Source organism: Candoia aspera, chromosome 14 (genome assembly GCF_035149785.1).
Source record: "Candoia aspera isolate rCanAsp1 chromosome 14, rCanAsp1.hap2, whole genome shotgun sequence".
Taxonomy (NCBI): Eukaryota; Metazoa; Chordata; class Lepidosauria; order Squamata; family Boidae; genus Candoia; species Candoia aspera.
This window is the reverse complement of record NC_086166.1, coordinates 7,480,083-7,500,870: the sequence shown is the minus strand read 5'-3', so window position 1 is coordinate 7,500,870 and position 20,788 is coordinate 7,480,083. Positions and strand designations below refer to the sequence as shown.

The following is a 20,788-nucleotide window of genomic DNA, read 5'->3' as shown; positions in this document are numbered from 1 at the left end:
CCCTCTATTTGCCAGTTATCAATCAAGCTGGTTGCCATAATCTTGGTTTTTTTGAGGTTTAGCTGCAAACCAGCTTTTGCACTTTCTTCTTTCACCTTCATCATAAGGCTCCTCAGTTCCTCTTCGCTTTTAGCCATCAAAGTGGTATCATCTGCGAGTTATATTTGGACCACCCAAAATCCCCCCGATTCCATGCCCATAAGAGAGAGGGCTACCAAAACCCAAAATATGCTGAATTGATTGATAATGTTCTATCAAGTCGTTTTGGACTCCTAGATGGATTTTCGCCAGGACGATGTGTCCCTAACCGGGTCTTTTGGGTTTCCCAAGGGTGCACCCACTGCCCCTGTGACTGAGTGCATCCCCCTTGCTGCTGGTCGTCCTCTTCTTCTCTTTCCTTCCACCTTTCCCAGCCTTCCGAAAGGGGGTCAAGACTTGGCTATGCCACCTCGCTTGGGGAGGGAGGGAGGGCGGGATGGTCTGTCATGGGGGTGGTTGGCACCTTGACGCGGCGCTGGGAAATTTTATCGAGCCTGTGGTTTCACCATCTTGGATTTTGTATTTCAAATTTTGTATTTTAGAGTTTTAGGGACATTTATATTTTTATAATGAATCTCTTTTAGTGGTATTTTAATTCTTTTGTTGTCTTAATTTGCTTGTAAACCGCCCAGAGTCATTTGTTGAGATGGGCGGTGAAGAAATGTGATAAATAAATAAAGAAATTATGAATTTCTCAGGGGAGCTGGGTTTTGGCATTGATTAGTTGATTGGATTATGTGCCATCAACTCAGTGTTGACTCTTAGTGACCACATAGATAGACAATCTCAGGATGATCTGTTCTTAACCTGGTCTTTCAGATCTTCCAATGGTGCCTGCATTGCCACTGGACCTTGCTGGTGGTCGTCCTCTTCACTTTCCTTCCACCATTCCCAACATTAGAGCTTTTCCCAGTGAGCTGACTTGCTATTTGACCCTTTTTGACTGCATCTATGCAGTGTTGCACTTCAGAACAGAAGCAATGAAGCAGATCCCTGGCCCATCTAGTCCAGCAATCAGTTTTCACAGGGGCCAATCAATTGCACAAGGAAAGCCACTAGTTTCCCACTAGAAACTTTCCTTTTTCTGTTATATTGCTTTTTTTCTGGATTTTCTTTTACTCTTTTAGTCAGTTGGGCACCACCATGGCATGAAAGCACTGCTGCATGCAAGAAACTTGAAAAACTGTCCAAGGGAAAACTTGTTAGGACCAGGATGAGAGACCACCAGGAAATTTCCACCAACTTAAACTCATCCATCCATCCATCCATCCATCTATCCATCCATCCATCTATCCATCCCAGAAGAAGACAATGGCAAACCTCTTCCACAAGGTTGCCAAGAAAACTACAGTTCCATCCAAGAATTCAGTTCCACTGGTGGGCCTCTTTCCTTTTTAAACTACAGTTCCCAGAATGCAAGAGTTTGGAGACCGCCCGCTGCGGTCCCTGACTTCCGTCCCTTCCCTTCGGTTGCCTGGAGACGCCGTGGGAGGCTGCAACGGCCGCGGCCTCCTCAAGCCGGAAGAGGCGGGCCGTGTTCAGGGTTGCCAGGGGCTGGGCAGGGCCGGCCTCGGCGGGCTGGAGTGCGAAGGGCGCGCAGTTTGCGCTCGTTGGAAGCGGGGCGGGCGGGTAAGGCTGTGGAACGTGGGGAGAGCCGCGGGGGCTGCCAGCATTGTCGGGGGTTTGGTCTGCAGAGAGAAAGGGGGAAAGTCATTGAAGCTGCCTATAAGGTTAAGCTGTGCTTAAGGTTAAGCTGATGTTAGGCTGTACTTAATTTTGAGCTGTACTTAATGTTACCGAATCGAATTACCATTCAGTCGTATCCGACCCTTGGCGATTCCGTGGGTATTCCATGCGAATATACATATTCCATGTACTTAATGTTAAGCTGTACTTAATTTTGATCTGTACTTAATTTTAAGCTTCATTTCTACTTAAGCTTTATTTGGCTTTGGTTGAAATTATCGCCCCACCTCCCAAACAGGCGCTTGAGACTGGGAGGACCTGTTTATTCAGCTTTGGGGCAGTGCCCCCCCCCGTCTCACATCAAGCTATTCTGGAACCCCCAGCCCTGATTTAAAGATGCCAAAGGGTATGGGGGGTGTCTGAAGGGGTTTGTGCTTGGGATAAATGCCTTGTTTGTCAGCCAGAGGCATTAGTAACAATAACAGCAACAGAAACCTGTAATAATAAGGGTCATCTGGGAAGCTTCACAGGAGGAGGAGGTTGCACTGGATCCCCTGCTTCTGATGCAGAGCAGATCTTTCCAGATCCTTGTAAAAAGAGTAGATTGAGATTGGGGGATCGAGGTAGCTGGCGTGGGATGACTGGGGCCTAAGACGGGTGCCAGGAACCCTTCTAAACTTCATAGTCATTGTGTAACAGCGAACAGTGCCATCATCTCAGATAGTGGTGCCTTTATTTTTAAGTTTGTCTTATTAGTAAGTATTGTATCAGCACCTTTTTAAAATCAGAACCATGGTTCCAATAAGGTCAGAATTCAACCCTGTTGTGGGCTGGGGCTGCCTGGAAGAGTTGTGAGTTTTGTAGCTTTGCTTGGTGAAGTATAATTGCTGTCCTTTGATTTCAATCACCAAGCTGTTTGTTTTTCATCCTGATTTCCGTAATAATTTCAGAGCTCTGTTGCAGAGTTCCTTTAGTTGGCAGTGCGGTTTTCCAGGCCAGTAGTAACAACAGAAACAGATTACCAGGGGAGTTGTATGATAAGAGTGGCATTCTTATTGTAACATATATTCTGAGTTGTTATTTGCAAAAGGGTCTGTTTCCTCTCTCTGTCTCTCTCATTCTCCAGCCCAGTTGCATTAAGATGGAGGAATATGAGAAATTCTGCAAGAAGCACCTGGCTAGGATTCAAGGAGAGTTTATGGAGAATGGAATGTCTCCCGTTGCTCAGCACAAAAATGTTTCCCTTATTCAGTTTAATGGGGTTCCTGTGCTTTCTCCTCTGGTAAGTTGGCTTTATCGTGTCCATGGTAAAAAGAAAGTGAGTGGACTTGAATTACGTTGGACATCTTGCTTCATGTATATTATGAGGCTTCTGCCTTGCTTTGCCTTGTTTTTAGGAAAAGTCATTTTTCTCCTCTTCCATTAAAAAATTAAGAATCATTAAGGATGTCCACCGGAGAAATCTTTAATAGTCCTTTACAAGTGCTCATATGCCCCTTTCTTACTCTTTGTGTGGGCTGGGCCGAAACCAAACTTACTTCTTAGTTGCTGACTTTTTGCCCCAAATTTCTAGAAATGTGAAGTTTTGCTTAATTGCAATTGCTCTGAGAAGGCAAGGCTTTGGGTCTGGATTTTATGCTGGGTGTGCGCGTGTGTGCGTGTGGAACTTTTTGCTGAGGCTTTACAATCTTCTTACTAATTTGTAATTTTTTTTCCTCCATGTTCTGTGCAGAAGTTTCTGGGGGCACTGACTGTAAATCGATGAAATTAAATAAAGTATGAGCTCATGAATAATAGAGGACGATAATAATTTTTCTCCCTTGCTTTTATAGCTGACTCTGGAGAAAAAGAAAGAGCTTCAGCAAGACAGGCAGAAAGCTCTGGATTTAGAATGCTGGCGACAGAATTCCAAGCAAAGGATTTTGCTGACCCGCGTTGAAGAAATTGTGGCCAATGTGCAGGTGAGGTTGAAACAGTTCCTTGTGAGAAGGTGGGGGGGGGGGGGAACTGTCTTACCTGCAGCAGATTTGGAAGGGAATAGGTGACTGCGCTCTGTTGCTCTCAAGGAGCAAAATCTCTGTGAGTTTTACATTAAATAATGCAATTAAATTCCACTAAATAAACCTGCTGAAATTAAAGTAGGATTTCAGGGTGGCAATCAGAGAAGGCTTTCTAACTAAGCACAGTCAAGGGTAGGCTGTTTGTACTAAATATTAAGCATATACAGTATACCAGACTGGAACAAGGTATTTGATTTGGATAAGTTCAAGGTCCCTCCAGCCACAGAATATATTGGGTGACTTTTCAGGCCAGTCTGCCTCCCAGGGTTGTTTTTGTAGGGATAAAATTGGGGGAGGCTCCCCCATAAGTCATCTTAGGCTCCCAGAAAAAAAGGATATAAATGCAAGGTGGACACGATGAATGAACAGAAGCTGTCATTTTATTTATTCAATGGATGTACTGCATCTAGCGATCCTGAGGTGCAGTTGAAATTTGACATTTAAGATACATACATTGGTGTAAAATAGCCACAATTCTTTCTTTCATATATCTCAATGTGATAAAGAATTTTGTGGCACCTAAACACCCTAGTGGATGTATTGGAGCATACCTTTTTGTAAGCCAAGCTTGCTTTTGCTAGATGCAGAATTTGGTGGATCTGGATCAAATCTCATCGTTTTGTAAAGAGTTGAAGGGTCCTCTTTGTTGTGTTTGCTGTGACAGACTTATGTTAGTAGGCACAGGGGTGTGCCCCTCCCTCTCATAAATTCTGGGTATCTTCTTTCTACATCAGACACATTAAGGTATCAGCGTAGTTTCTATTGCATTAAAGAGATCTGTGTGCTAACTGGAAGTTGTGAGTGAGATCTTCACGGTCCTTGGTGGGCACAATGAAAGTGTGTTTCAGCAAACAATGCAGCTCTGTTGCTTTAAATTAGCTCATTTGTTAGTTCAGCTTTTTAAGCTGGAGTAATAACAGGAGCCCACACATAAACTATTCAATTTCTGGCTATGTTTACTAGTGTGTGCACTTGGCAACCATTACCTAGCTTGGGATTCAGAAGATGTGGCAAGAGTGTGTGGAGAATAAGATAATAATCACTTACATTTCTTCTACACAGTATGTATTTTTAACCACGCTGTAGCTCTCAGCCAATTAATTGTCTTGATTACAGCTTGCCTGCAACAGAGCTAAAGAGCAGTTAGCTGATTAACTTAAGCTATTCCTTTGCCATGTTGCTCTTTGTACTTTTTAAAAAAAGAACTTTTAAAAATTGTGACAGACCCAACTAAAGGATTAGGGTTAGGTTGCTACACCTGCCAGAAAAATTGCTTTCATCTGTAAACTGACTGATCGGTTGATCAATATTTCAAGTATGGTTAAAATCCTATTTGTAGCCACTGAGATTCTTTTTTTTCTTTGAACTCTGTCTTTCAAATCTGGTTTTGATTTTTCTTTTAGTTCTGAAGGTTGTTTGCTATGCATTACTTAAATGTATTAGGCCGCCCAATTCTATAAAGGCTCTGGTGGTATACAATAAAATCAGTCCTAAAATGCAATGTAAACCCCAAAGCTTTGTAGGAATGGAATGGATAAAGGCTTGAGTGGGTAAACATTTGACTATATCATCAGTTTCCAATGACTTGGATCCTGTCCAGTATGCCTTTTACATATTTTTTGGACTTCTTTTTGAACAACCTGTTATTTTTTTTAACTTAGTACTTTAAATCAATTTTTTTTTCCTCTGACAGATGAAAAAAATCTCCAGCCAAAGTGATTTAGATCAGTCTGAGAAAGAGAATATTCATTTGGATTTAGAATCCAAAGCGTCGAATGGCTTTGCAACAGAATCATGCAATGTTTTGCCAAATTCTCCTGCTTTCAGTGAATGTCTCGAACCCAAACAGACACCAGATGTTAAGCCAATAGATATGCAGGGGACCTCAGATGGGGACACTTTTGAAGGAACAGAACAATTTATCCCCCATAACCCAATGGAAACTTGCAGTAGCCGCTTGGAAAAGAGAATTGGCCCAGAAGGTACCTTTTCCAGTCTTCCAAGCACATTTCCTTCAAATGAGATGGGGAAGAAAGATTCCACTGACCCTGTACTAGCTGAGGTGGAAGGTCCAGACCCATACATAATGAGCCTTCAGAACCTCTTAAAAAAATCCAAGGAGTACATTCAGAGAGAACAAATCCGACGCAGCCTTCGGAGCAGCTCGAAGAGGAACAGCAATGAAAGCCATCCCGATAAAGAAAACAGTGCTGTTAAAATGAACGAGTTGGGGAAAGAGAGAGGAAAATGTATGGGCAGAAGTACTCCAGTTCTGACCCCGGAGAAGTCGAACCTTATTAAACCTAATTCCTCTCCTCAGAGTTCCTTGGTCTCTAAAAGTAACGCTGGTGGAATAACCTCATCCAGTTTTTCTAAAGTAGATATACCAATGAGGTCCGGAACACCTCCTGTTTTGGACTCTGATTTGGACGAAGACTTCCGAAGCGTCTCTCTCTTTGAGCGGGACAGCATCTTCCAGAGCCTCACGGGCTCTTACTCGAAACTGCCCAGTCCTGAGCCAAGTATGAGCCCCAAGATGCACCGGAGACGCCCCAGGCCCTCTTCAGTAGGGCACATCGTCATTACCAACCCTGTGAACGCCTACGAGTTGAGTCCCAAGGGAAAGGGAGGAGCTGCAGACTGGATTGCTCAGGATGCCAGCAAAAGGCAGGCGGTCTCCGATCCTGTGCCAACTCTGTCTGCGGACCTCGTTCCCATTTGTCCCCGCAAAGCTCAGGCCTTTGGCAAGAGCTCTTCAGAGACCTTCAACAAACGGGTCGTTGGCAAATGCCATGACGTGTGCCCGCTTCCGGCCAATCAACAAGAAAGCAGGAATTTCCCTGTCCATCCCATGATAGAGGGAGAATTGATGTTAGAAAATGGAAGCGGTTGCCTTTCAGATCTCAGCCCACAGGAGCTACAGGACGTGAGCTGTCCCCTGCTGACCCAGAACCCAGCCAAGACGGAGAGCCTGCCAGATAAGGTCAAGTGCAGCATGCCCACGGAACTTAATAAATCTTACGATGTAGAAAGACCGTCTCCCTTGCTGATGCAGATGCAGAGTAAGCCGCTGCTGGATACCCCAGAAATGACTCTTGGAAATGAGCGAATTTTGGAAAACGGGCTGGAAAAGGTTAGACGTAGGCTTGAGCTGGAGGGGGATGCAGTGCAGAAGGAGAACATGCCGTGGGCTGTGTCTACAGAAGCTGCCGCCCCAGAGAGGCAACAGCTGCACGATCAGCGGTATCCAGCGGGAGCTGTACTTGACGCCAAGAATGAAACACCGGCACGATGTCTCAGAGGTAAGAAAACGGACACCATGGTACGCCTGTGTTGGTTACGAAATATTCAGAGGGGTTTTTAAAAATTTTTTTTGCTGGGTTCAGTCATATTAGTTAAATGCTGTGGAGAAGGCCCTTAAGAAAGTGCCATCTTGGCCCCTTCCAGTGGAGGCCCGTCGGCCCGCCTCTTGTGGTAGAACTCTAATTTTGGTGGTTCTACTTGGTCGTGACCTGACACAACAGCAGCAGTGGGCAAATGGAAGTTGTCACCCGCAGTCCCCCCAGTGCTGTGGAGGGATGCTGTATCAACCATTTCAAGTCATTGTGAAAAATTATAAATGGTGGGTCATCGCTAGCCACCACCTGATGTGGAAGGTGGGATCCAGAGCCTGAGCTGGTTTGCATGGGCTCTTTTGGACTGGTCGCTTGAAGTTCATAGCCCTGGTGCCAGGCCCCTGCTCGTAGATTAGTGGCATTTTGCCTTGACATAAGTCCGTCTGGTGGTGGTGAGTCTCACTCACTGTTCTCAGTGGGGCCTGCTCCTGAGGAAATAACAGATAGGATTGAAGCTTTCAAGTAATAATAGGCACTTCAGGGAGGAATTTCCTGAATGCTAACTGGACTTCCATACGATTATTTATTTATTTATTTATTTATTTATTCGCTCATTCCGTTTATATGGCCACCCATCTCAGACATTTGACTGGCAGCTAACACGATGATTACTTTTAGTGTTATCTTAACTGCTGAAACATTCAAAGATTTGCAGCTGCCAGTTGAGTGGGAGTTCATAAAGGTTAGTCACTGATTTCCCTATTAAAGTTAGCCTTACTTTATGTGTCATGGATAGATACATAGAAAGAAAGGTATAAAGTGAACTATTATTGTTTGTTTCTGTTGTAAGCTAATGTCAGCCTTCCCAGGTAGACCAGACAGGAAACACGACCGGATGAGCTAATTCTACTTTACTGTAAGGCTACATAAACAACCTTGCAAGTCTGAAAGTACAAATCTCCCGCCATCTCCTTTACAGCCTGAGAAGTTAGGGAGGGTCCCTTCTGAGCCTCTTGCCCCATCCAGCGGTGGGCTATGCTGTCTCTTATCCAACCATTCCCTAGGCAGCATCTCTTCTCTCTGTCTTCCCAGGTCATTCCCACATACCATTACATCCATCCAGAGTCACATTGTGTGAGTTGGGAGGCCCTATACATCCAATTAACAAATAGATAAGGGAGTTTGTGGATTCAAAAAGACATTTTTTAAAAAAATTCTCTGGGCAAGGTTGGCATTTGCTGCCTCCAGCTATGCTTTTAATTCCATGCTATAGGATGGGTAGACCAAGTCCACCAGTGTTGCCTGGGGCATTTCCACTGGAGCCATAAAAGCCTCCTGAGATCCCCACTGAGAGCCACCCCAACCTTGGACTTTCTGCCTAGGGGTGTCCTGAAAACTGGAGCTGCTCTTTCCCCCAGGAACTAAGGTGACCTCTAGTTGATGCTCATTCTGCCCCACAGCGAACTTTCTCAGGTCTGACGCAGCTTGCAAGTTGGAGGCTGTTCCTGCATAAGTGGGCAACGCTTGCCTTGAAAAGTCTGTTGAAGTTTTGCATACATGTTGTGTAAGACCCCAGATTTTTACAGGAATTAGTTATATTTTATGTGGGGGCTTTTCAGAAGAGGAGGCCTTAAGGCAGAAGATGCGGGCCCTCGCAGAGCTGAGGCAGAAACTCGAAGAGCAACATGCCCAGCAGTTGTCGTTGTTGATAGCAGAGCAAGAGCGGGAACAAGAGAGGCTGCAGAAGGTGAGAGGAGCAAATAAAATCCCTGGGGGTGGAGGCCTTCGAACTTTTCCACTGCGCCGGAAAGCTGAATCTTCAGGGCTTCTGGTGGTGAACAAGCTGTTGTGATGGAAAAGCCTAGATAGGAGTCTCAAGATCAGGCTTCCCCAACCTGGTGCTCTCTGGATCTGTTGGAGTGCAGTTCCCAGAATTCCCAGCTGAGGAACATTGGAGAGGTAGTTCCAACCCATCTGGAATGCACCAGGTAGGGTCAAAACTGCTTGAAGTGGAGGGCAGTATCTCTGTTGTGAAAACAATGCCTAGTAAATATCAGGCCAGGTCGGTGGACAATTTTAGTCTGGGGATGGGGAAGAGCTTCCCGGGGATTAAGTGCCTTGCTTCAGTGCCTCAAATGGTATGAGAAGCAGCTGGGAATTATTTGGCAGCAAGAGGCAGATGGTTGCGCTAGTCAGCATGCCTTATGTTCGCTCACTTAAGGCTTTGCAACGGAGTTTGAAGGCCACCAGCGGAGCTGGAGTAGGAGGTGCAGAGAGTCTGGACAATTAATTGTTGGTAATACCAAATCCAGCTGGACTGCCAAAACAGGGTGGATTCAGGCCTGATTGGATCTTTCCTGGACCGAATTGAGCTCCTCTAAGAAGAGATCTGCGTTCCCTAGCTCTCCACCCATTCTTGTGCAGCTGTGAAGTCTTCTCAGAATCCTAGGATTGTTTATTTCTGTGGGATGGGGGAAGTGAGAAAACATTGAGAATGTTCCATTATGGCCCTCTTCCTTTCCAACCATACAGAAGCCAGAGCTGAGTCCTGGGCATAGTGGTCAAATGGCAGAATGGTGGTGGTTCCCACAAATGTTTCCTAAAGAAAGCTAAAAGGATTTTCTTTGGAAGTTGAGCAATTCTGATATCAAAGAAAATCCTTTTACCTTTCTTTAGGAAACATTTGTGGGAACCACCACCATTCTGCCATTTGTGTTGGGACAACAGCTTCCATCATGGCCAGTTAGCAAAGGTTGTGTTTGTTGTGGAGGATGGAAGGTGTAATCCCAACCTATCTGGAAAATGCCAGAGTAGGGAGGAAAGCTAACAAAGGTGGGACTTTTTTTGTACATAATTGTCTTTCAGGCAAGACATTGCAAGTTCTGCAGATGGTCGCTTTCCATACCCTTCTCTTTCAACTTCTGTGTCCCTGCTAGGGTTTATTACAAACTGTCTCAAGGCACCTTGAACTTCGAAATGTTCAAAGCAATAAGGACAATTGATTGGATAGTATTCAAATGAAGTTATATCTCGGGAGACATCCTTAAACTCCGTAACAAGGTTGGGGGAACGGAATAGTACTGAATGGGGTCAGCCCGTGCCCCCCACCCCCTGACTTTCAAGAAGACAAGGACTTAAGTAGCCAAGTTTTGTCCTCAGAAGTTCCAAATGCTTGTTGTGACTGACATCTCTTGTTCTCTTAAATGGCCAGGAGATAGAAGAGCAGGCACGGAGATTAAAAGAGGAAAAAAACACTGCAGCTGAAAGTGGGATTCCCCAAGTGGATATTGGCGTGGCTCTGGAGTGGAGAAAGATCAGTGACGCTCATTTGTTGGAATCTGTGCTGACTCGAGTTGAAGCTGTCCATAGCACCAACTTCGAGAGTGCTGGTAAAGGCAGAAGCTGTACATGTTGATTTCAATATGTAGTCCAGGGCGAATAAACCACAAAGAACGTATCCTTCGTATCTGGTTGGCGTTCGTGTGTTTTCCTGTGTTGACTATGTGGAGTTAAGAACTAAAAGCCGCAGAAACTCTCCATTTCCTTCCTTTTATAATTCCTGGAAGGCAGATCTGAATCTTAGAAAGTTATTTCCATGATCCAGACAGCCGGAGTAATGATCTAATCATGAATATTTTAGCTGGCACGAATGAGGAAGAACGCATAAGGAGCATACATGTTCAGTTTTGATATTCGTGTGCTTAATTATGATTTCAACTGTTAAAATGTTCTAAACGTAGGTTTGGTGAATGCCGCTGCGCCCGGTTTACCTGCTGGATCACCGTTCTACCTTTGGGAGCAGCCAGCAAGTGGAAAACCTGCTTCGGTATCCAGGTGTATTAGCAGGAGTAAAATGAGGTGGTCTCAGGTGGGGATTTAAAGAAAAATGTTAGTAAATACATCCTAGAGGAATGAATATTAACATTTTATTGGCAGAAGTCGCTGCTTACTCACTGCTCTTTTATTAACGCGGCGCTCTATTGCGGGATCAGTTCATCTCTGAGTTGTGGTAGGGGTGTGGGGGAGTTTGGTATGCCGTTCCCAGGAAATGCACAGAAAAAGCCGTAGCACCAGATTTGGTAGCTGAGACCCCAGAGTTGTATTAATTCTGCTTTGTTTGGGTTGTTAAATGCGAGCTAATGGGGAAAATGCCCTTGTGGTGATACGATTTTACCTTTCTTCTTGAAGGTGTACAGTCCTGAGATGAAAAGGAAATTGAACAAGATCTCTGCTCTCGCCAAGGGATTTCTCACTAGAAGACTCTTACAAACAGAGAAGCTAAAACATCTCAGGCAAACCGTCCACGTAAGGAACCGGCTACATAAGCTTTATGGGTGTGAATGTGCGTGTATACATAGTTAACACCAAGCATGCTTTTTCTCCCTTTATCTGCAACAGCTTCTCCTTTGGAAACTTGAATTATCTGCAGAAACCTGAAGCCACCGTCATTCCTTACCTTATCTCTGCTGCCCAAATGTTACCTCCAAAGCATTCCCTTTTATTTTTCCACTTCTCCCACTCTGTGTCTTGGGGAGGGGGAGCTGCATTCTCCTACATATAGTAGACCACCACTACCATCGTTCCTGCCACTGGCCAAGGTGGTTCCAGGAGGTGGAATCAATGACATTTGATGGGCTGGAGGTTGAACTTTTGGAGAGACATTTGGTTTGGAGAGAAAAAGACTTTTTTCAACCATTTTTATCTTCTCTACAAACCCATTCATTCATTCATTCAATTTGTAATGCTGCCCATCTTAGCAAGTGACTCTGGGTGGCAAACAATCGTAAAATAAATTCCCCAGTTCTTAACAAATGCACTTAGAATCATAGCTGGTTTTTTTTTTGAGTTGGAAGAAATGTCAGAGAGCTCAACTCCAATCCTTTGTTTAATCCTATGTTTTCGTAGCTGTGGCACTGTAGATTATTTTCAATTCTCACTCTCCAAAGAAGCAAAGACCCTGTTTAATTTTAAAACAGATGTTTTTGAGCTGGCCTTGAGATATACTTGAATCACTGGTAGCTTGGCTTTATATTTAGTGTGAAGACTTTTTTTAAAAGAAAAGCAAAGTTGAGTGAAAGGAAGTTCTCTTTGCAGTTTCTCAAAGCCTGTGGGGTAATGTGGTGCATGCTTAATTAGATGCAAATCCCACTGTGTTAAATTCTGAGAGGGCAGGAATGAAGGATCAAAGTGGTGTTTCAGCTTTTCAGTTCATCTTCCAGGTGACTTTCAGATAGACCAAATTAGGAGACCAGTGGTGGTTGTGTTTAGCCGGAAACTGAAGCGTTAGGGGCCTGCCTAACAAACTGTGTAGTGCCTTCCTGTTCCTAATCAATTTCTCCTGAAAAAGAACACTTGGCAGATACTGTCTTTGAAGGAACTATCCTGCCTTCTTTGAAGCAGCCATTGCCTCAATGGCTTGTTGTTTGAATTCATTGTGAGGAGGGTTGTACTGTTCAGACACATAAGCGTGTATCTGTCTGTGGATTTTGTAGGATACAATGGAATTCATCAAAAACTTCCGGTCTGAAGCTCTGTTGAAGAGGGGAAACGTCCCAGCTCAAGATGCCAATCTACAAGAAAGAGTGGTAGCTCAGGTAAAGTATACAGCTTGAGGTGCACACGAGATTGGTTCATGGTGACAAAACCCAGTCATTTCAAACGCAGACTTTGAATATTGACTTGTAATCAAGCTTTGAGCGCCAGTTTGGTGTAGTGGTTCAAGGCGCTTCGTGGGCATTCTAATTCTGCCGTAGGCACAAAGCCGGCTGGGTACCTCTTGGCCAGTCCCTCTTTCTCAGCCTTAGGAAGAAGGCAAGGGTAAAACACTTGCAAAAATGTAGCCAAGAAAATTGCAGGGGCTTGTCCAGGAAGTCACCAGTGTGGTGTTTCTCAACCTTAGCAACTTTAAGATGTGTGGACTTCAACTCCCAGAATTCCCCAGTCAGCATACTGGTCACGATTGCCATTTTCAACCTTCCCAGCTGGCTTCTGGCAAGCAAAATCAATGGGGAACTGTGTGATTCACTTAACAACCATGTGGTTCACTTAACGCCCATGGCAATTTGCTTAACAACCGCTGCAAAAAAAGGTAAAATTGGGTTGGATTCACTTAATGACCACTTTGCTTAGCAACCAAAATGCCACTCCCAATTGTGGTCGTTAAGTGAAGACTTCCTGTACATGACAGTGGCTCCCTGAACTCCGGGTGTCCAAGAAGTAATATGATTTCTTTGAGGCTACCATTAAATCTGCCTCAGATTTTCTGAAATTCACAGAAAATTCATCTCTCAAGATCCAATCCGTGTGGTGTCCGTGTGTTTCTTGTGATTATGGCCGGAGCAGAACTTGTGGCATTTGGAAGCTTAGCATTTTTTTTTTTTTTTAGCTGCAGGCAGCACTGTACGATATTCACGATATTTTCTTCAGAATGGAAGCATCGGAAAGAATGAACCTCTTGCGTCAAGATCGAGAAATTCGCAAGGAGAAAATGCTTCGGCAGCTGGTGCGTTGCAGCCGCACTTCAGCTACCTGTGGCTGTTATCTGCCGTAATGTCTGTTTTTGTTTTCTTTGTGCCTTTGAAGAGCAGGTCTGTACCAATTGACACCGGGCACGTGTCTGTCATAGATACTTCGCGTTAAAGAGTTGGCGATGGAGTTTGTGCCTTGCAGTTGAACGTAGGGCCCCAAATCCCAATACGCCTGAAAACTTCATACGGGTTTTAAATACAGTTGGTCACCAACATGCATGATTTCTGCTGGGATTGCAGTTCGTTCTAACTGTAATTTAGGCAAGGCTATTTTTCTTAAAAGTAATATCTTACAAATTATCTTGTAATAAAACTAATGTCCGTCATTGTTGGATGTATAGGATAAAGCCAAGTCCCCGAGAGAGAGAGTCACGCTTTCTACAGCCACGCAGAAGTCTCTGGATAGAAAGAAGTACATAAGGTATGTGGGGGAAACGGTAACACGTCCATGCGATCAGCGTGCGGGGATAGATGTGTTGGCAAAGTAGTCTATATCTTAAAGTTTGTCAGTTGGTGTGAAAAATTGGGCATCTTTCTTCTAAACTGTCTCTTCCAATTACACTAATCAAACTAAGCTGATAGAACAATACTGTAATTGGAAGAGACAGTTTAGAAGGAAGATTCAATCAGCTGAATCTTTAATTAATTTCCGGTGACTGCATTATCTTATTTCATGATTCTCCCCCGTCCAAAATTTTAGGGTTTCCTATTAACTAAGATTTGTAAACCTGTTTGCCCCCAAGAAAAAGCCTGGTTGTTAATCGTGGAAGCAACAGTTGTGTCTTGAGTTGTGCAAGACTTTAAGCTCAGAGGTTCACCTCTGAAAATGCTCAGAATCTTGTCTGTTCTAAAGCCGTCTATATGTCCTGTTTGCACACTGTTTGGCAACCCCTCCACCCAGTTTACACCTTTCTACATAATAAGGAGAGAGAAATAGGGCAGCTAGAACCATATGCTTGCTTGTTTTATTGTCCTTCTCCCCAACCCTATTTTCATTCACGTGCACCTTTTCCCCAATAGGGCTGCTGAAATGGGAATTCCAAATAAAAAAACAATTGGGAAGCAAAAGATCTTCGAAAACAGGTCTGTAACATAACAACAGCAACTAATAATCAATTAAACTTGCATGCCTCCCAACTCCCAATAACTCCTGGGGGTTCACAAGTTTTTCTTGTTTTTTGTCCCTTGCTTTTCCTGTTCCATCCCATCCTGAATTCTCTAGTTGTTTTCATTATTCTCTTCCTATTGCTGCTCTATCAGAAAGCAGCCTTTATGATTGTAAAATCAGAATGTTACTTTTTCTGCAGAGTTCTTCAGCCAAACCAAGGTCAAAATGCTCCTATTCAAAGGCTGCTGTCCAGACAAGGGTAAGATAATTTGCTGATTTGAAACGCTAATGCTCTCTCTACCGAGATGATGATCTAGCATTTATTGTAGTATATCTGTTGGTCACATGGGCTCTTTTGAGTTTCATTTCCATCCTTGTAGCTCTCTAAGAATACAGTATTTATTCTGCTCTATTGTTTCGTCTCTTGGTTCAGCTGGGTTTATAAACCTATGGGCAATTTCATCAAATAAGAGCGTTAAACAATGGGTCGATTCAGATGCAACGAACGAGACACCTGCTTGCATGCTCCCCACCTCCAGTTACAGCCTATTCCTTGTAAATTACTTGAACTTTGCCAGAAATCATAATTGAATCAAACAATTGAGTTGAAATCAGGAAATTGTAAGGACTTGATCTTTCCAAGCCCTGATTGTAGATCAAAACTGAACTGTGATTTGTGATGTAAGCTTAGAATCACACAAACGGTTGGCTGGCCTGCGCTCTTTCCCAGCTAACTGTGGCTTTCAGAATACCCGGTATGTCCTGTACCAGTGAACTGTTACCTTTCCTCCCAAATGAGTTTCAATAAAGATGGAGCTTACCAATTAAAACAGAGTGTGAATGGGGAGGAAAGAACATGCAAGTAGGAAATCCATTCATATAATGCAGGACCTCCTCAACTGGAGTGTCTTCTAGATGTGGGATGGGGCTACTGATGGTTCCAGTTGACCTGATTCAGCTGTAGACACTGCTGAGCAATCTGGAAGTTGAAGTCTACCCATCTAGAGGGCACCAGGTTGGAGAAGGCTGATGTCATGCCAAAGCATCATTTTTTGACATGTGAATTGCCTGTTAATCCATGGGGCTTCTGGAATGGTGTACTTGGAGAAAACAATGGTTCTTTTGCTGGTGAAGAACCTCTTGTACATGGGTGTTTTGGGAAGTAGCATTTACTTTGGATGCAGGTGACTTATTAACTCCTTTTATGTTCAATCAGAACCCCTAAGACCTCAGTGAAGGGGGCTGAGCAAAATAGAAAGAAACCCTCAGACAACAGAGTGCCTAACAAGGCCTTTTCAGGTGTGTACACAAAAGCGGGTGCTGGGATCTCACGGAAGAAGAAAAAGAATATATTTTTCGTCTTGGTAGAAAAAGCTTAAGTAGCAGATGTTTTATTTCCTCTTGCTGCACCGGCTCTGCTCTAGCTGTGCTGTGCTAACTCCGACTGAAGTGAATAGAACACAAAGTAAAAAAGTCGTGATCACCAACTGCCTGAATAGGCGGCTCAGTTTCATTATAGTCCTCTGTAGTCATTACTCTGCGCAAAGCTTCAAAACCTGAGCAGATCGCATATTTTTTAGTTGTGTTCCATTTGTGGATAACACGAGATGCCTGGATGTGGCATTCTTGTGTTTTATTATTATGCATGTTTGTTTGTATACATGAGGAGAAAGATCTTGGGTACTGATTGTGCTGTGCACGTGGACTTCTTTTTGATGAGAAACAAAGGGTTTCAGAAAGCTAACATCAATTTAGAAACAAAGGCAGAAAGGATGCATCTGTTTCTTTAAAAAACGTGGCTTGCTTATTCTTGTTAGCATGAAGTCTGGAAAAAAAACATGAGGTACCTTTCTTAGATGACAACTACAAGCACCCCCCTGATCCTCACACGGCTCCCCACCCCAGGGAAACTCTATTAGACCATAACGATGACCAGTTCTGTGTGCATCTCCCCAAGGAAGCCAGTTCCATAACTGGAATCAGACCTTCTCCTTGAGAAGGACCCCTCCCCACTGGATGTTCTTCATGACCTCCGGGAATGAGGTCATCTTGAGGACCCTCCGTGAAAGATTGTAAAGATAGGGGCACTCGTGGAGACAGCCACCAGTTCTGATATCTGGGCCCCAAACTCAAAAGCTCCACCATTCAGCATGTGTATCCTGAATGGTAGAAGGAAATGGAGGAAGGTTCCAGTGGTGTGTCTGTCCGTCTAGCAAAGTCTGTCTTTTACTCTTCCTTCTGCAAGATGGGGGTTCCAGGCATCTACATAACTCACAGTCGCTCTGAAGATACCCAAGTAATGGCTGGGTTTGCCCGTTGCGTTAAGCCAAAATGGCGGTTGGTTGTGGCAGAGGGTGTACTCAGCCATCATGGGTTGGGAAGCATTTTTTGTGGTTTTAGTCCGTTGAATGAACTTGACCAATTGTGGTTCGTTTAATAAGCCATCGCTTACCACAGCATGGAAATTAAATCAGGCCCTTTTGGGGGGAGATGGGCGGTGACAGAAATTTGAAAAACAAATAGATAAATAAATACGAACCCACGTTCTTTAAAAATAAACCAACCTTGCAGTGGCTTTACCAATCTACCTTTTCCACAGCTTTCTTGTATCCCAACACGGTTTGTCTAGAGTGGTCACAATGATTTTTTTGCAATGCAATATGTTCTGACAAAGCCATTTAAAGTCTTTCAGGCATATCTGTTGTATAAAGCCATGGGCTACATACAGCATTTTAATGTGGACCTGCTGTTTCTCTTAGAAGTTCAGGAATTTAAGCCCCCCAAAGCTGCTTAAGCTGAAAATGGCCGTTTGCTACTGTTTCTCTTCAGTGTCATGGACAACCTTAAAATTTATTTCTACACGCAGTTGGAAACTTAATGTTATTCCTTTACCAAACTGCAATTTAGAACCAAAGTTCCTTGGCAACTTTGTTGTCATCTGCTTTAAAACTGCTTGCTTATGTCAAACAGTTGGCATTCTAAGCTAGTAATTTTTTAATCAACAAGAATGAGTTATTTCTGATTTTTGCTTTCAGGAGTATATGCAGGAAGAATCCAAAGAAAGAAGCCAAATGTTGCAACAACTTAAGAAGGCAACACTCCTTAGGCTAGGAAGCTGCTTAGCATCATCCTTCAACGTTCTCCAGATGTTCCTGCTGGAACGCGGGTTGATGGGTGGAGCTGACAGGTCTGTGCATGGTCCTGTTGATAAGACTTGGAAAAATGTCCCTGGAATGGAAAGATAATGTCTATAAGGCAGAGCCCTCCAAAAAGAGCATTTGTGCGCTGGGTGATCCTGCTTTTCTTCTTTGCTTACTCCCTCGAGTAGATGTTTTCATGGGGAGTTTGTAAAAAACAGCCTGAATCCAGACTGCATTTTTAAACTGTGCAACGAATAACCCTGAAATGTGACTGCTTTACATGTTCTGCATTCCCGCTTCGCTCTGTCATGCTTTGTGATTGTTCAAAGCACTTCTGAAAAGGAAATCTTTGGTCTCAGCTCTCTGGATTGTCTCCAAAGATGGCTGCCCTTTTTACTACACAAAGCTTCTCTTGGCCACTTCAGTCCTTTGGAAGCCAGGAGGCTTCATTTTGGCTTTTGTTGAATGTATTTTTCTTTAAGCTTTCAGCAGTGATGCTCTTAATTGTAGAATATAAATATTGTATTCACCCACCTCCTTTTTCCTGTTATGACCTTGTTTCTGAGGCTGCTGTGAAAGGTCATTTAAAAGATGCTGTAAGGCTTGATTTTGTAGTAGGCAAACCAGACATCTCATCTTTTACAAATGAGAACAACAATTAGGTGGGTGGGGGAGCTTGTTTTGGTAAATATTTGCCTCATTTCTCTTTTTAAATCCAGATATCTGGTGGTGTTCTTTATAAACAAAATTTGAGTAATTAATGGAACATTGCCAATAGTGGTTTGGGACAGCTTTTTAGCATTGTCCATCTCTTCTCTTTAAATTTACAACATAAGATTAACCATACTTAATTTCACAGAAAAGCTAGATTAACAAAACCATTTCAGAATATGAATTGTATTTGTGTAAATACTGTTTTAGAGGGGGGGAAAAAAACTAAGTGGATTTCAAGTGTGGTTTTGAAAGATTGAATCAAACACCACCATGTTGGGAAATAAATTTGTGTGCTGCTTTTAGTTTAATAGTGCTTTATCCTAGTAGCATATTAATTCACAGTTAATGTCCAATGTGAATTTTACATGTTAAATTGATATTAATATTTAGACGCTTCAGATGTGGTACCACTGAAATTATTTCCATGAATTGAAGATTAAGGTTCAGTGAAAAAGCTGGGGGGAAGCTTTATACATGAATACATTTATTTATTCTGACATGCTTGTAAACTTATTATGTGAATATAAACTTATCTTCTAATGCTTTTATTACATTATTCAGTGTTTTAAAGTCACATTCTGGGACTAGGGCTGTCTTGATGCCAATGTAAAAAAATGGCAAGGATTATTAATGGAATGATAATCCAAAATTGCTGGGTTATCTTAGTTTACTGTAGACAAACAGCAGGTAGGTGAATAAACAAATCAGCAATGTAAAGTTTTAAGCAATATCCAGCCCCAGACACTTGATTTCTCATCCTGACTAAACCAGGATGTATCAGCAAACCCCAACTTGATTATGAGGAGCAAAACAAGCATCTAGTTTGTCCTTTGCACAAATGCTTTGTATTTCTGGCTTATTTTATATACTTCAAAGAAGGGAGGACTGAAATAGGAGTGAACGAACCTTAGAGGCTGGCTCTGCTTTCGCAGTAAAAATGGGCAAGCCACAAATTGTGATGTAACCAATCATGGTTTTAAAGATTGTCCTTGGCTAATTTGAATAGCATAATGCAAGTGCTTGCCATGGAAACAATTTACTGCATTCTGAAGTGGTTTTCAATCTATTTTTCAATGCTCTTGCCTGACCTGAGCATTTTCCTTAGAGGTTCAAAAAATCTGAACCGATGATTCACAAGCTTACTTAAGAATTGTGGACGTAACCTTGCATGGTAGGCTACAGTTTACATGTTATGTCGATGCTCAAAGTAATCTAAACTGATTCTGTGCTGTGGAGTTAGCAATGTATGTAAATAGAAGCATGTTATTAAATACAAGTGAATGTTTACTTTGTTCAGTAATTTAAGTAGAACTTTTATAAAAAACCAATTCTGTTCTAAAATATCAAATCTTCTAACAGCATATGGTCTTCTATTTGCAAGTGCCAGGATAACTTTTGTAATTTAACGTTTCATATTTATTTATTCTCTTAATATTTGGTTGCCTTTTTTTTTAGTTTGAGTGGAATGCAATGCCATGATAAGCCTTAATTTTGTATATTGGTTTTCACCTGACCTTTTTTATCTCCTTAAGTATATTACACAATTAAATTTTTTTTAAAAAAAACAAACCTTGTGTATATGTGAGTGTGTGTGTGTGTGCACATGTTTATTTTCTTCTTCAACCCACTTCTGTGATGCCAAGGACAATTTTGGATGATTAAACAGCGCAGACTTCAGTTTTAACTTTAGATCACCTTCACATCTAGGCTTTGAGACAGTGACCAGTCAAGGGACATTTAAAAAATCAAATGCTTTAGATGGATTCACGTGTTTGAGTTTTGCTACCCAAAGGGTGTAAGCAGCAAGCAAAACACAGGCATCTCTTGTTTCAGGAGTCGAAAGCTTATTGACACTGCCCTACAGGTTCCATCAGCCACAGCCAAGCAGCCAGGGTCCTAGAGAGAATGAACCTGGATTGGGGGCACAAAGGGTCCTAACAGTGCTATGATTCAGTTCCAACATCGGATGGAGTCACAGCTGGTGGACTATAAGCTGTGTTCAGCCTAAGGTCTGGTTTGTTGGACAAGCCATCCTAAGCCAAGTTTGCACTGCAATGTCATGAGTTAGTCAGGAAGCCTCTAAAGCTTACTGGCTGGGGAATTCTGGGAGTTGGGGTCCACCCCTCTGAAAGCTGCCAAAGTTGAGTTCCTACAGCTAAGCCACAATAATAATTTGCTG

General features: G+C 43.0%; 1 protein-coding gene across 3 annotated transcripts; it reads left to right on the top strand.

The window, feature by feature from the left end:
• Positions 1-2,285: 2,285 nt before the first annotated feature.
• On the top strand, positions 2,286-20,161 carry CCP110 (centriolar coiled-coil protein 110). Of its 3 annotated transcripts, none has more exons than XM_063315253.1 (14): positions 2,286-3,007; positions 3,558-3,686; positions 5,479-7,087; positions 8,743-8,867; positions 10,332-10,509; positions 10,861-10,988; positions 11,309-11,425; positions 12,613-12,714; positions 13,506-13,622; positions 13,989-14,068; positions 14,668-14,730; positions 14,955-15,014; positions 15,972-16,054; positions 17,791-20,161. In XM_063315253.1, the coding sequence occupies exons 1-14, from the start codon at positions 2,867-2,869 to the stop codon at positions 17,841-17,843; spliced, it is 2,985 nt and encodes a 994-aa protein (XP_063171323.1). In that variant the 5' UTR covers positions 2,286-2,866; the 3' UTR covers positions 17,844-20,161. The 3 variants fall into 3 exon arrangements, with proteins under 3 accessions (XP_063171323.1, XP_063171322.1, XP_063171325.1); XM_063315252.1 differs by having other exon boundaries at positions 8,740-8,867; XM_063315255.1 differs by lacking the exon at positions 15,972-16,054 and having other exon boundaries at positions 8,740-8,867.
• Positions 20,162-20,788: the final 627 nt, after the last annotated feature.

Excerpts from the sequence above, each read along its gene's own strand:
- CCP110 (XM_063315252.1), top strand. The coding sequence starts at position 2,867 with ATGGAGGAATATGAGAAATTCTGCAAGAAGCACCTGGCTAGGATTCAA. Across the intron at positions 10,989-11,308 it reads GTAAAATGAGGTGGTCTCAG|GTGTACAGTCCTGAGATGAA; the intron begins GTGGGGATTTAA and ends TTCTTCTTGAAG. Across the intron at positions 12,715-13,505 it reads AAGAAAGAGTGGTAGCTCAG|CTGCAGGCAGCACTGTACGA; the intron begins GTAAAGTATACA and ends TTTTTTTTTTAG.